The 15,767-nt window shown below is 47.2% G+C and overlaps 2 protein-coding genes across 3 annotated transcripts in view; both read left to right on the top strand.

Annotated features, from left to right (window-relative positions):
- Positions 1–15,767, top strand: part of HCK (HCK proto-oncogene, Src family tyrosine kinase) — a 100,818-nt gene that overhangs the window by 18,721 nt on the left and 66,330 nt on the right. The window lies entirely within an intron of this gene.
- On the top strand, positions 3,394–6,212 carry LOC121928437 (forkhead box protein S1-like). Its single transcript, XM_042463123.1, has one exon. The coding sequence runs from the start codon at positions 4,303–4,305 to the stop codon at positions 5,986–5,988; it is 1,686 nt and encodes a 561-aa protein (XP_042319057.1). The 5' UTR covers positions 3,394–4,302; the 3' UTR covers positions 5,989–6,212.

The following is a 15,767-nucleotide window of genomic DNA, read 5'->3' as shown; positions in this document are numbered from 1 at the left end:
ACATTTGCACTTCCGGGGCTAAGAAGGGAGCCAGGCTCACTTCATGTGGAATGCTAGCCTCACCGAATGACAGGCTGCCCCTTTTTTCCTTCCTCCCTTCTAGTTTCCCTTCCCGGGCAGCCAAATTCCAAAGGGTCTTGCCGTGTCACAGCCCCCAGGCCAAATCATCCACAATCTATATCATCTATATCTATCCTAGGGGGTCCACAACTGTGCATTAAAGGAGCCTGGACTTCAGCTCCCAGAAGCCTCAGCCATGTTGGCCAATAGCCTGGGATCTGGGAGCTGAAGTCCAAAGCCCTAAAGAGCTATATCTAATATATCTACAACCATCCTCCTGTCATTCGTTGCCTCTCTAGGTTGATCCACACTGGGGAGAAATCAGTTTAACTCCAGTTTAACTATCCTGGCTCAGTGCTATGGAATTCTGGGAACTGTAGTGTCCAGAGACATGAGCTTCTCCTGCCAGAGAGCTCTGTGTATATGTGTGTGTGTGTGAGAGTATAGATGTTGAGACTGACAGGAGGATGGATGGAAATGTGCATGAAATTGACAATTGAGCCTTCTCTGCCAGAGGGCTCTGGTGCCTCAGCCAACTAGTAACCTAAATTATTATTAGTTATTATTATTATTATATTATATATTATTATTTTAAAAATAAAGTATGAAATTATGGGAGTTGGAGTTTGTTGTGGGGTCTTGACTCGAGGCTATGGAATTCTGGGAGTTCCATCTCTCCCTCCATCCTCATGTTTCATTTCCTTCACATCTATTTTGCAAACATTAGTATACATCCGTTGGATAGATGTACATGAGGAGAAATGGATGGGGCTCTGACACGGATCCCTTTGAATTTGGCTGCCAGGGACTATGTGTGTGGGGTGTGTGGAGAGAGAGAGATAGAGAGAGAAGAGAGAGAGCGAGCAGGAGAGGAGAGTGCTGCTAGCCTGGCTGCTCTGGCCGAAGTTACATCGGGGAGAAGAGGGAGGAAGCAGAGAGAGCTCCAATGGAGCCCCGGTTACCCTGAAAGCAAAAAGAGCCACCAGAAGTAAATGGGGGCACATGCAGCAGGGCATCATGGGAGATTTGCAACCTGGGGGTCTTGCGATGGTGTCAGGATTGAGATTCCCACCACAAGACCAATTCGCAGTGAGTTCGAACTGAGCCCCAATGTGAATTGTGTCAATCCACTTATTTAGCAAACTCACCAAATCGCAACAAAATGAGGAGTCAGTAAGGATTCCAGTTCGCAAGTCCCGCTGAAGGGGCTCACATTAAAGCTACCAGGTATGAAAATACATTCTCCTTATCATGTCAATGGCGAATGGCCCAATCTGCAGAAGCCCCAGATCTGAGCTGCGAAACCTCATCTGATAAACGCTTTGGTAAAACAGTCCTATGCCGGTTTACTCAGAAGTAAGCGCACCACATAGCAACTGTTATTCACAGAATACATAGGAGTAGAATCAGCGCCTGTATTAACTGTCAGTTTACTGCCCTTAAAATCCAGCTGCGGCTACTTCACTGACCTGCAGTGAGAAAAAAGCTGGGCTACCATCAGTTCACCTGAGTTGCTAGCTCCCATCGAGACTTGCCATTTGCCCAACTGTCAACCAGTAACCATTTCATGCATGCCAAGGAACCTGATCTAAGATGTGGTGTTTCTTGTCATATTGTGTCCTTTAATTGCTTCTGTTTTTATGGTAACCCTAAGACATGTGGTTTTCTTGGCAAGAGTTGCCGAAGGTTTGCCATGGCCTTCCCCGAGGCTGAGAGCATGCGATCATCCAGTGGGTTTTGTGGTTGAGCGGGGAATCAAACCCTGGTCTCCAGAATTGCAATCCAACACCCAAGCCATGATGGCTCTCTTAAGAAGTGGTGCTTAATGCTTTTTCCTATTCCCTCCCCATTCCCTTTTCTTTTATTGTCATGTCTTCTTAGACGATATAGCATGGGAAAGCACAGAAAGTCACCCACCCATTTTATTGCTAGGAAAGCTGGCTCTGAACAGCTTCTCCACACACAGGCACTACAATAACCCCAGAATCGTTACCTGAAGCAAGCTGCCTCATCTTGAATGATAGGCTAAGGCATTACTACAACAGGGTTATAAAATGGGAGAAAAGTGGAACGCTCCGTCATTACAGGCAATTGCGCTCATCCAGTACGTCTCTTGTGTCCCGTAACTTCACATTAACAGGGAAACCCTGTGAAGGGTTGCCAATTGCGCTTCATTCACACTATTGCATTTGCACTGTTGGGGAGCTTTCCCCAGACTGCATTTGGGCAGAGGAAATCCATTCTCAATGCTAGGATTGTTTTCCGAGTGGATTTCTGTCTTATTTGGAGGTATAGGGCATTCTTTTATTTGAACTGTATATACTGTATATCATGTCATGAAATAAGAAATTTATTTTGTTCTGTTTGGATTAAACCATATTTCTTGGACTGCACATAGCGCAATAACAATGCAATGCGCATAACATCCATTCACACTATACTAACAATGGCAACAACCCGTTGGCTGCGTTTTTGTTAATTATTATTATTTTATTATTAGTAACCTTTATTTATAAAGCGTGTAAATTTACACAGCGCGCTGTACATACAATCTTTTTTAATGGGGCGTTCCCTGCCTCTAGGCTTACAATCTAAAAAGACACACCACAAGGGAGTGGTGGTGGGGAAGGGGCCCTCTAGTAGGATAATAGATATAAAACATAGCAAAACAGGAAATGATTCAATAAAACAGGCAACAAGAGAACATCAAATAGCAATTGACAATTATGCAATGCTTTTATTTTCGTTGTATAGTGTGATTGCACAACTGTGCAGCATAAGATTGTATTGTTACAGAACTGACCCTAGTGTAAAAAATCTTCTAATTTGATGTGAGGTTCAGGGAGTTCTGGACTTACATGAGGGGACTGAATATTGCTGTATGATCTGCACCGTATATCATCAAACAAGATTAGAAGTAGGAAAATCATGACTCCACCACACCATTTTGTGAACTTTTTAAATGGCTTCATTTTTTTAAAAAAAAAGTCATTTTTATTTTATCACATTAGTAGTTTCTTTACTTCTTTGCGTTAATTTGAGGTGAGCGCTGGTGATTGGGGATAAGCACTGAGGATATTTAGCCAGGATGCCTTCAGGGCCCCACTGAGCATGTGCAAGGGTCCCAATTCGAATCATTGAATCCCCCATGGTATGCACCGGTGTGGAACTACAATTTGCACTCACTCCGCTTTCCCTGAATCCGCATCATGTGACTTCCTTCAATTCGATTCCTCCTCAGTTCGGAAGGGCAACAGAAGAGCAACCAGGTATGAAAATACATTCTCCTTATCATGTCAATGCGAATGGCCCAATCTGCAGAAGCCCCAGATCTGAGCTGCAGAAACCTCGTCTGATAAACGCCCAAGACAATGGTGCTATCTGGATATTCCAGGCACGAAGTAGAGAAATGAAACTGAGCAGAGGCAAATGGAACAGTTCATTTAGGCCCAAGTTGTCACCATCCTCAAATCCACAGGGATGAGATCGCCGATAGTCAGCTGGGCAGCGGTGTGTCTCCAGTTGTTGCTGATCCCTTACCAGACATGTCAGCTCATGTCAGTCTGATGCTCTTGAAAAAGGGCTAATGGAATTTGACCACTGTTTCCAACAGAACATACAAATGTTATCATTTTGGACTACAGCCCCCAGAATCCCTTAGCCAGGCTGGCCACTTAGCTGTGCCAGCCAAGGGATCTTGGCAGTTGTAGTTCCAAAAAAGGACCATTACCAAGGCATGAAAAGTAACCATCATTCTGTTTTCTTCCATGTGAGTTAGACCATATCTGGAGAACTCTGTGTCCAGTCCCAGGTGTTGCCATTCAAGAAACTCCCTAGGATGTGGGGAAAGATATGCACATCCCAAGGTGTGTCCAACACAAACCTGGTGCCTCTGGGGTTGGTGTGCCAAAATGATGCAACTGCCACACCACAGCTCCTGACCAAAACGAGAACCCAGACAGAGCAAGGTTTGTCTGGGAAAGGCTCTCCGACGCAACCGTTGGCATCCAAGCCGTCTTGGATAAGTACTGATCTTGCCCAACGTAGTGGTGGTTTCCCCACTTTGTTTTGTTTGACGTCTCCTTGGCTTAAAAAGGAAGCCATAGCCTCTGTGTCACCCCTGCTTTCTCCATCCCTCAACCCTTCTCCTCCCCAACTCCGTCTGGGAACAGCTCTGCCCTGGTGGCTGAGGTGGCATTTCCTCCCTGGGCTGGAGGAGATGACAAGGCTTGGCCTGTTTGCATGGAAGCGGCTGGTAAAATTGTCTTGCTGGCTGCTGCTCCTGCCGGCCCCTCCTCTGTGGCTGTGGGCAGGAGGTGGAGTCGGACAGTCCCTTCTTTAATTTTTGCCTTTTCCAGAAAAGAGGAAGGCTGGACCACAGCAGAGTTTAAACCCCGTGGTGGGAGAGGAACAGCCTCGCTCCACAGAGCTGGCAGCCTGAAGCGTGTGGCCAGAGAAAGGATGCAGCTAGAATATCCCAGGCCGCTTTCTTCTCACTCCCTCCGGCCTCCCATCTGCAAGACCCCAGGAGGAACCAGTGAAGTGGCCATGGGCCTTTCCAGGTACTCTTCCCCGGAGCCCTTCCTGGGCTCTCGATTGCAGGCCACCGATGGCACCAAGCCACCCTACAGTTACATTGCTCTGATCACCATGGCCATCCAGAGCACCCCGGAGAAGAGGATCACGCTCAATGGGATCTACCGCTACATCATGGCCCGCTTCGCCTACTACCGTGACAACAAGCAGGGCTGGCAGAACAGCATCCGCCATAACCTGTCGCTCAATGAGTGTTTCGTCAAGATGCCCCGCGATGACAAGAAGCCTGGCAAGGGGAACTACTGGACACTGGATCCTGACTGCTATGACATGTTTGAGAACGGGAGCTTCCTGCGACGCCGGAGGCGTTTCACTCGGAAGCGAGGGCCAACACAAGTGTCTACAGAAGGCAAGGAACCCAAGAAGCTCTCCAAAAGTCAGCCTGGGTTGAACGGTCAGACACTGGCATGCAAGGCCATCAAGATAGAAGATGGTCACTCTTCGCCACCTACACCAGCCAGTCTGCTCCAGAGTTCCTGCCAGGAGATGCCAGGTCCTGCAAAGCCCCTGCCCTCGGAGATGCTCACTTCTGGCCAAAGCCACAGCGACCCAACACTTTGCCAGGAACAGGTGGGCACTGGAAGCCTGGCATGTGCCAAGCTCTATATGTCCAAGCCTAGGCCACCAGGCCTCCATCCACAAAGCCTGTCAGGGCCCAAGCCGCACCTCTACAACCAAGAGCCCTGCTTCTCTTCCCAGCCAGATTGCTCCCAGGGCAAAGAGATTGCCCAACAGGCTGGAAATCTAGTGCTGGGCATCCACCTTGGTGACCAGATGGTGCCCCAGCAGCCCACTCTGCCAAGGACAGAGGTCAAGGAGATTCTCCAAAGCCCCCACAGAGGTCTTCCAGGGCCACCCAAGAATAGTCCAGAAGGGAAGGAGGCATCCCAGAACTTTGGCCAATTGGCTCCTTCCTTCCCAGCCCTCCTGGGTCCAAGCAGAGCCTCCCAGCCTTCGCCCACCTGCTTCCCAACATTTGAAACTGAGGGCTACCCCAAGCCTTCGGTGTTGCCTGTCTTTGGCTCTTTGGGCTATTCCAATCCCGATGCCCTTGGTGGGAATTACCAGTGCCGCCTGCAAGCTTTGAACTTCTGTGTCAACGAACACAGTCGCAGCACAGCCTTGGAACATCTCTTGGCTTCTCCCCCAGCTTCAGCTGTCTCCTCTTCTTCCTCCTCGGCTCCAGCCATTCAGCCATCCACTTTCATGCAGCTCCATGGAGAACAAGAGTCCTGGTCCGGAAACACCTTCTCCCTCCAAGGAGGGAATGGGTATCCTCTGAGTCTGCCACACTGCCTCTATCGGACTCCGGGAATGTTCTTCTTTGAGTGACCAGGGGGTTGCTAGAACTGGGGGAGGAAGAGGAAAGGTCTTTTGGTGGAGGCAGACTGCACTGGAGGAGAGGGCCCTGGGCATCCATGTAAGTTATTGACTCCTGCCTGGCAGAGGCAGAAGGAACCCAAAGGGACTCTGTTTGTAGGCATTTTGGTCCTCTTCAGAAAGTATCATGCTGCTGTGTCCAACACACTTGTTTTGACTAATGGAATAAATGCACATTCCACTCTTCAACACAGATTCTATTTCTCTGTGATCTTCTCAGTAGGAACTGAGTGAAGGATTTGCCATTATTGGGAGGGAACACAACAGATCTGGAGTCCATATTTGGGAATTTAGTTTGTAGGAAGCACTGATCAAAATGCTGTTAATGCACTTGTGCTATGCAAGCGATGGCAATATTTCCAGGGGCTTCTAAAGGCGTGGTCTTATTGGCTTTCCTAAGTAGGAAAGACCCATTGAATGGTTCAATGGTAAATCAACATATAGGTAGAATCCCATTGGTCCAATGGGTGTGCTTTAGGTCCAAAACACACTGCAAAAATAATCCAATCTGACACCGCTATAACTACAATGGCTCAATGCTAGGGAATCCTGGGAACTGTAGTATATTCTGGCACCAGAGCTCTCTGACAGAGAAGGCTAAATGTCTCACAAAACTACAGTCCCCAGAATTCCTTAGCATTGAGTCAGGGCAGTTACAGCGGTCTCAAACTGGATTATTTCTGCAGTATGTTTTAGACCTTAGTTGGGACTGGCACTGATTCAGAGCCAGATCTGGGCAGACTTATTTTTCTAAAATGCCTTACTTTCTTCACGACCGGGAGTCCCTTCAGCTTTTTCCTCGTGTTTGTCACCATTTACAGAATCATGGCATTGTTTCTTTACTGTTATCCAGGTACTCTGCACATGCACATATTCTGCACTGGTTAGGCCTCATCTGGAGTAGTGCGTCCACTTCTTCTGGGCACCTCATTTTAAGGAGATAGACATGTTAGAGTAGGTTCAGAGAAGGGCAACCAGGATGATAAGAGGATGACAAGAGGAATGGAGAACAAAACATGAGGAGAGGTTGAAGGCACTGGGCATGTTCAGCCTGGTGAACACAAGACTGTGGGGGTGATATGATAGCTCTTTGAATATCTCCTGGGCTGTCACAGAAAGGAGGGGGCAGATTTGTTTTCTATTGCCCTAGATGGTAGGATCAGCTCTAATAGTTTTAAGTTATGGGAGGGTAGAGTTGGATTGAACATTAGAAGGAACATCTTGACAGAGCGGTTCAGCAATGGAACCAATTTCCTAGAGAGGCGGTGGAGTCTCCTTCTCTGAACATCTCCAAAAAGCAGGTGTGAAGCTACCTGTTGGGGATGCTCTAGCTCAGTGGTTCCAAAGCTGTGGGTCGCAGCCCCTTTGGGGATCAAACGACTCTTTCACAGGGGTCACCTAAGATCATCGGAACTTATTTCTGATGGTCTTAGGAACTGAGATCATTGGAACATATTTCCGATGGTCTTAGGAACTGAGACATGAGGTTGAGGGTCACCATAACATGAGGAACTGTATTAAAAGATCACGGCATTAGAAAGGTTGAGAACCACTGCTCTAGCTGGATATCCTGCACTGAGCAGGGAGTTGAACCTGATGATCTCCAGGGGACCCTTCCAACTCTAGAAGGTTATCGCATGGGGGCAAAACCGTCCCCCGATGTGTTCTAACGAGCACAGTATATACAGTTTCCAAATAAAAGAATGCCCTATACCTCCAAATAAGACAGAAATCCACTCGGAAAACAATCCTAGCATTGAGAATGGATTTCCTCTGCCCAAATGCATTCTGGGGAAAGCTCCCCACAGTGCAAATGCAATAGTGTGAATGAAGCGCAATTGGCAACCATTCACAGGGTTTCCCTGTTAATATGGAAGTTACGGGACACAAGAGAAGTACTGGATGAGCGCAAATTGCGCTGTAATGACGGGAGCGTTCCACTTCTCCCTTTTATAACCCTGTGTAGTAATCTCCAGCCTAGTCATTCAAGATGAGGCAGCTTGCTTCAGGTAACAGATTCGGGGGTATATTGTAGTGCCTGTGTGTGGAGAAGCTGTCAGAGCAGCTTTCCTAGCAATAAAATGGGTGGGTGACTTTCTGTGTCTTCCCCATGCTTATAGTCTTAAAAGACATGACAATAAAAGAAAAGGGAATGGGGAGGGAATAGGAAAAAGCATAAGCACCACTTCTAAGAGAGCCATCATGGCTTGGTGTTTGGATTGCAATTCTGGAGACCAGGGTTTGATTCCCAGCTCAACCACAAAACCCCTGGAGGAGTCGCAGGCTCTCAGCCTCAGGGGAAGGCCATGGCAAACCTATGGCACAAATCTTGCCAAGAAAACCACATGTCTTAGGGTTACCATAAAACAGAAAGCAATTAAAGGCACAATAATGACAAAGAAACAGCCACAATCTTAAGATAGGTTCCTTGGCATGATGAAATGGTTACTGGTGTGACAGTTGGGCAAATGGCAAGTCTGATGGGAGCTAGCAACTCAGGTGAACTGATGGTAGCCCAGCTTTTTTTCTCACTGCAGGTCAGTGAAGTAGCCGCAGCTGGATTTTAAGGGCAGTAAACTGACAGTTAATACAGGCTGTGATGCTACTCCTATGTATCTGTGAATAACAGTTGCTATGTGGTGGCGCTTACTTCTGAGTAAACAGGCATAGGACTGTTTTACCAAGGCGTTTATTCAGATGAGGTTTCTGCAGCTCAGATCTGGGGCTTCTGCAGATTGGGCCATTCGCATTGACATGATAAGGAGAATGTATTTCATACCTGGTAGCTTTAATGTGAGCCCCTTCGCGGGACTTGCGAACTGGAATCCTTACTGACTCTCATTTGTGGCGATTTGGTGAGTTTGCTAAATAAGTGGATTGACACAATTACATTGGGGCTCAGTTCGAACTCACTGCGAATTGGTCTGGTGTGGAATCTCAATCCTGAACACCATCGCAAGACCCCCAGGTTGCAAATCTCCCATGATGCCCTGCTGAAATGTGCCCCCATTTCTTCTGGTGGCTCTTTTTGCTTTCAGGGTAACCGGGGCTCCATTGGAGCTCTCTTGCTTCCTCCCTCTTCTCTTCCCCGATGTAACTTCGGCAGAGCAGCCAGGCTAGCAGCACTTCTCCCCTCTGCCTCTCTCTCTCTCTCTCTTCTCTCTCTCTCTCCCTCCACATCACACCACACACACAACCCTGGCAGCCAAATTCAAAGGGATCCTGTGTCAGAGCCCCATCCATTTCATCCCATGTACTCTATCCAACGGATGTATACTAATGTTTGCAAAATAGATGGGAAGGAAATGAAACATGAGGATGGAGGGAGAGATGGAACTCCCAGAATTCCATAGCCTCGAGTCAAGACCCCACAACAAACTCCAACCCCATAATGTCATACTTTATTTTTAAAATAATAATAATAATAATAATAATAATAATAATAATAATTGTAGGTTACTAGTTGGCTGAGGCACCAGAGCTCTCTGGCAGAGAAGGCTCAATGTCAATTCATGCACATCTACCATCCTCCTGTCAGTCTCAACATTATCTCTCACACACACACACATAACACCAGAGCTCTCTGGCAGAGAAGGCTCAATGTCTCTGGACACTACAGTTCCCAGAATTCCATAGCACTGAGCCAGGAAGTTAAACTGGAGTTAAACTGGATTATCTCCCCAGTGTGGATGCAACCTAAGAGAAGGCAACTGAATGACAGGAGGATGGTTGTAGATATATATAGATATAGCTCTTTAGGGCTTTTGGACTTCAGCTCCCAGAATCCCAGGCTATTGGCCAACATGGCTGAGGCTTCTGGGAGCTGAAGTCCAGGATCCTTTAAATGGCACAGTTTGGGGACCACTAGGATAGATATAGATAGATATAGATTGTGGATGAATTGGCCTGGGGCTGTGACACGGAAGACCCTGTTGAATTTGGCTGCCAGGGAAGGGAAACTAGAAGGGAGGAAGAAAAAGGGCAGCCTGTCATTCAGGTGAGGCTAGCATTCACATGAAGTGGAGCCTGGCTCCCTTCTTAGCCCCGGAAGTGGCAAAGGTTCAGGATGCCTTCAGGGCCCCACTGAGCATGTGCAAGGGTCCCATTCGAATCATTGAATTCCCCATGGTATGCACCGGTGTGGAACACAATTTGCACTCACTCCGCTGTCCTGAAATCCGCATCATGTGACTTCCTTCAATTCGATTCCTCCCAGTTCGGAAGGGCAACAGAAGAGGCAACCAGGTATGAAAATACATTCTCCTTATCATGTCAATGCGAATGCCCAATCTGCAGAAGCCCCAGATCTGAGCTGCAGAAACCTCGTCTGATAAACGCCCAAGACAATGGTGCTATCTGGAATTCCAGGCACGAAGTAGAGAAATGAACTGAGCAGAGGCAAATGGAACAGTTCATTTAGGCCCAAGTTGTCACCATCCTCAAATCCACAGGGATGAGATCGCCGATAGTCAGCTGGGCAGCGGTGTGTCTCCAGTTGTTGCCGATCCCTTACCAGACATGTCAGCTCATGTCAGTCTGATGCTCTTGAAAAAGGGCTAATGGAATTTGACCACTGTTTCCAACAGAACATACAATGTTATCATGTTTGGACTACAGCCCCCAAATCCCTTAGCCAGGCTGGCCACTTAGCTGTGCCAGCCAAGGGATCTTGGCAGTTGTAGTTGTCCAAAAAAGGACCATTACCAAGGCATGAAAGTAACCATCAGCTGTTTTTTTCTTCCTGTGAGTTAGACCATGCTGGGAGAACTCTGTGTCCAGTCCCAGGTGTTTGCCATTCAAGAACTCCCTAGATGTGGGGAAAGATATGCACATCCCAAGGTGTGTCCACAAAACCTGGTGCCTCTGGGTTGTTGTGGCCAAAAGGAGGCAACTGCCCACCACAGCTCCTACCAAAACGAGAACCCAGACAGAGCAAGGTTTGGTCTGGGAAAGGCCTCCAACGCAACCGTGTGGCATCCAAGCCGTCCTTGGATAAGTACTGATCTTGCCCAACGTATGGTGGTTTCCCCCACTTTGTTTTTGTTTGACGTCTCCTTGGGCTTAAAAAGCAAGCCATAGCCTCTGTGTCACCCTCTCTTTCTTCTCCATCCCTCACCCTTCTCCTCGCCTCCCCAACTCCGTCTGGGAACAGTCTGCCCTGGTGGCTGAGGTGCAGGTCTTTCCTCCCTGGCTGGAGGAGAGGACAGGCTTGGCCTGTTTCTTGGAAGCAGCTGGGTAAAATTGGCTTGCTGGCTTCTGCGCCTGCCGGCCCCTCCTCGGTGGGCTGTGGGCAGGATGTGGAGTCGGACAGTCCCTCTTTAATTTTTCCTTTTTCCAGAAAAGAGGAAGGCTGGACCACAGCAGAGTTTTAAACCCCGGGGGTGGGAGAGGAACAGCCTGCTCCACAGAGTGGCAGCCTGAACGTGGTGGCCAGAGAAAGGATGGCAGCTAGAATATCCCAGGCCGCTTTCTTCTCACTCCCCTCCGGCCTCCCACTGCAAGACCCAAGAGGAACCAGTGAAGTGGCCATGGGCCTTTCCAGGTACTCTTCCCCGGAGCCCTTCCTGGGCTCTCGATTGCAGGCCACCGATGGCACAAGCCACCCTACATTACAGTGCTCGGATCACCATGGCCATCAGAGCACCCCGGAGAAGAGGATCCGGTTTCAAGGGATCTACCGCTACATCATGGCCCGCTTCGCCTACTACCGGGAAAACAACAGGGCTGGCAGAACAGATCCGCCATAACGGTCCGCTCAATGAGGTGTGTCGTCAAGATGCCCCGCGATGACAAGAAGCCCTGCCAAGGGTAACTACTGGACATGGATCTGACTGCTATGACATGTTTTTGAGAACGGAGCTTCCTGCGACGCCGGAGGCGTTTCACTCGGAAGCGAGGGCCAACACAAGTGTCTACAGAAGGCAAGGAACCCAAGAAGCTCTCCAAAAGTCAGCCTGGGTTGAACGGCCAGACACTGGCATGCAAGGCCATCAAGATAGAAGATGGTCACTCTTTCGCCACCTACACCAGCCATTCTGCTCCAGAGTTCCCTGCCAGGAGATCCAGGTCCTGCAAAGCCCCTGCCTCGGAGATGCTCACTTCTGGCCCACAGCCACAGCGACCCAACACGTTGCCTCCCCTCCACAAATGAAACACACCCTGAGTTCTGGGTGCAAGTCTTGTCTGCTGCTGCTGCTTCTAGGAAAAAAGAACTTTAGAAGATCCACTAAATGCATGAAAAACCATGAAAATATCCTCTACCATCGCAAGCTCTTGTTACCCTCAAATTCTTCATTTTTCTTTGCAGTCCATCTCAAAATAGTGACAGAAAATGTCACACTTCCTGGAGCCATTTGGAGTAGAATTGCAAAGGAAAACTGAAGTAGTTTGGCTTCTTGTAGTCAAGGAAGAACTTTTTGTCTTTGAGGGGGTTGCTGAGCTACTGGAGGCAGGATGTCCTCTTGCTACTTGAAACAAAATGAGCTCCCCAGAATGTCCCTGTCCTCATCTGCTCCTGCCTTGTGGTGACCTCTTACCTATCATCATCCCCTTAGGTCGAACCAGTCTTTGCCCGTGATATTGCCCTCCATGCCCAGCAACTGGGGCCGCGGTCACTCCAGGGCTCTCTGTCTTGCAACTTGGACCCTCCCAGGAACCTCACCCAGATCCTGAAGCAGCTGTGCTTACCTTGACTGCCCTGGAAAGGAAGCAGAGAAGCCTGGCTAGTTTGGAGTGGGGAGCAGTATCTACCAATGTTAAATTTCATCCAGGAGAGAACCACTGGCTGCCTTTAGCACTGACCATCTGCTGCACCCGTTGCAATTCAGGCTTCTTTGTCGCCTGGCTTCACTGCCAGGAATGCAAAGCTGGCCTGCTCTGAAATCATCTGTGAGTCAAGGATCCCATGTTTGGTCCAGCTTTCAGCATCAACAAATGACATTTCTGGCCTGAGCTTCTCAGACTGCAGCTGAGGCTTCCATGTGCTTCTTTAGTAAAGGGAACAGGCACATAGGTCACCACATATCCTGGGAAATGCTGCTTTTCCTGCACAAAGCCTAGCCTAGTCTCAGGTCCTCTTGGGATCCCTTCTTCCCTGTCCCAGGTTGGGATGTGGGAGAGGGCCTTCAAGGTTGTGGCACCCCACAGTTGTGGTTGTGCAATGCCTTCCCTTTGGAGGCCACATTGGCAGCAATGTTGCTCTTATTTTGGCTCCCAGTGCAAAATCTGGCTTTTCATCTGAATATGCAGCACACGAGTTCACAGCTACTTTTTTTTTTAATCCTGATGGGTTGTAAGTTTTGTTATGTTTTGTTGGAGTCAAACAAACATGTTTTATTAGAAGTTGTTGTTGTTTTAAGTTGCTTAAATTGTTTCACATTGTACAGAATCCTTTTACTTAGTCCCAACCTGAGTAAACCTAAGGCACAACTGTTGAATAGTGAGTTGGAATCTAGGCAAAACTTCATTCAGTAGGCCTACTCTTTGTTGTTGTTGTTGTTGTTGTTGTAACTGCCCTTGAGTCAAACTCGACCCATGGATGAGACATCTCCAAGACTCGCTGTCTGCAACTGCTCTGCTTAATTCATGTAAACTCATACCTATGATCTCCCTAATAGATAGTTTTTTGTGGGTTTTTCTGGCTCTGAGGCCATGTTCTAGAAGAGTTTATTCCTGACGTTTCGCCTGCTGCATCTGTGGCTGGCATCTTCAAAAGAATCGACATTTAACATTCATTGTTTAAAATGCATCGTTTTAAGTCCATTTCTTGTGCTTGCCACTAGAGAGAGCCAGGAACCCACTTAGCAAGAGACTGTTTTGATCCCTTTGTTTTCCATGTTTCATTTTAAAAGGCTAAATATCCTCAGTGCCTTAATCCCCATCACCAGCGCTCACCTCAAATTAAGCAAAGAAGTAAAGAAACTACTAATAGTGATAAAATAAAATGACTTTTTTTTTTTAAAAAAATGAAGCATTTAAAAAGTTCACAAAATGGTGTGGCAGAGTCATGATTTCCTACTTCTAAATCTTGTTTGAAGAATATACGGTGCAGATCATACAGCAATATTCAGTCCCCTAATGTCCCAGAACTCCCTGAACCTCACATCAAATTAGAAGATTTTTACACTAGGGTCAGTTCTGTAACAATACAATCTATTATGCTGCACAGTTGTGCAATCACACTGTAACAACAAAATAAAAGCATTGCATAATTGTCAATTGCTATTTGATGTTCTCTTGTTGCCTGTTTTATTGAATCATTTCCTGTTTTGCTATGTATTTTATATCTATTATCCTACTAGAGAGGCCCCTTCCCCACCACCACTCCCTTTGTGTTGTGTCTTTCTAGATTGTAAGCCTGAGGGCAGGGAACCGTCCAATTAAAAAGATTGTATGTACAGCGCTGTGTAAATTTACAGCGCTTTATAAATAAAGGTTAATAATAATAATAATAATAATAATAATAACAAAAACGCAGCCAATCGGGTTGCTGCATTGTTAGTATAGTGTGAATGAATGTTATGCGCATGCATTGTTATTGCGCTACTGTGCATGTCCAAGAAATACGGTTTAATCCGAAACAGAACAAAATAAAATTTCTGTATTTAATGACATGATATACAGTATATACAGTTCAAATAAAAGAATGCCCTATACCTCCAAATAAGACAGAAATCCACTCGGAAAACAATCCTAGCATTGAGAATGGAGTTCCTCTGCCCAAATGCAGTCTGGGGAAAGCTCCCCAACAGTGCAAATGCAATAGTGTGAATGAAGCGCAATTGGCAAACCATTCACAGGGTTTCCCTGTTAATATGAAGTTACGGGACACAAGAGAAGTACTGGATGAGCGCAATTGCGCTGTAATGACGGGAGCGTTCCGCTTTTCTCCCATTTTATAACCCTGTGTAGTAATCTCCTTAGCCTAGTCATTCAAGATGAGGCAGCTTGCTTCAGGTAACAGATTCTGGGGTATATTGTAGTGCCTGTGTGTGGAGAAGCTGTCAGAGCAGCTTTCCTAGCAATAAAATGGGTGGGTGACTTTCTGTGCTTTCCCATGCTTATAGTCTTAAGAAGACATGACAATAAAAGAAAAGGGAATGGGGAGGGAATAGGAAAAGCATAAGCACCACTTCTTAAGAGAGCCATCATGGCTTGGGTGTTGGATTGCAATTCTGGAGACCAGGGTTTGATTCCCAGCTCAACCACAAAACCCACTGGGTGAGTCGCATGCTCTCAGCCTCAGGGGAAGGCCATGGCAAACCTATGAGCAAATCTTGCCAAGAAAACCACATGTCTTAGGGTTACCATAAAACAGAAAGCAATTAAAGGCACACAATAATGACAAGAAACAGCCACATCTTAAGATCAGGTTCCTTGGCATGATGAAATGGTTACTGGTTGACAGTTGGGCAAATGGCAAAGTCTGATGGGAGCTAGCAACTCAGGTGAACTGATGGTAGCCCAGCTTTTTTTCTCACTGCAGGTCAGTGAAGTAGCCGCAGCTGGATTTTAAGGGCAGTAAACTGACAGTTAATACAGGCTGTGATGCTACTCCTATGTATCTGTGAATAACAGTTGCTATGTGGTGGCGCTTACTTCTGAGTAAACAGGCATAGGACTGTTTACCAAGGCGTTTATCAGATGAGGTTTCTGCAGCTCAGATCTGGGGCTTCTGCAGATTGGGCCATTCGCATTGACATGATAAGGAGAATGTATTTTCATACCTGGTA

This window comes from Sceloporus undulatus, chromosome 4 (genome assembly GCF_019175285.1).
Source record: "Sceloporus undulatus isolate JIND9_A2432 ecotype Alabama chromosome 4, SceUnd_v1.1, whole genome shotgun sequence".
NCBI lineage: Eukaryota > Metazoa > Chordata > Lepidosauria > Squamata > Phrynosomatidae > Sceloporus > Sceloporus undulatus.
This window is presented reverse-complemented; position numbering and strand designations above follow the sequence as displayed.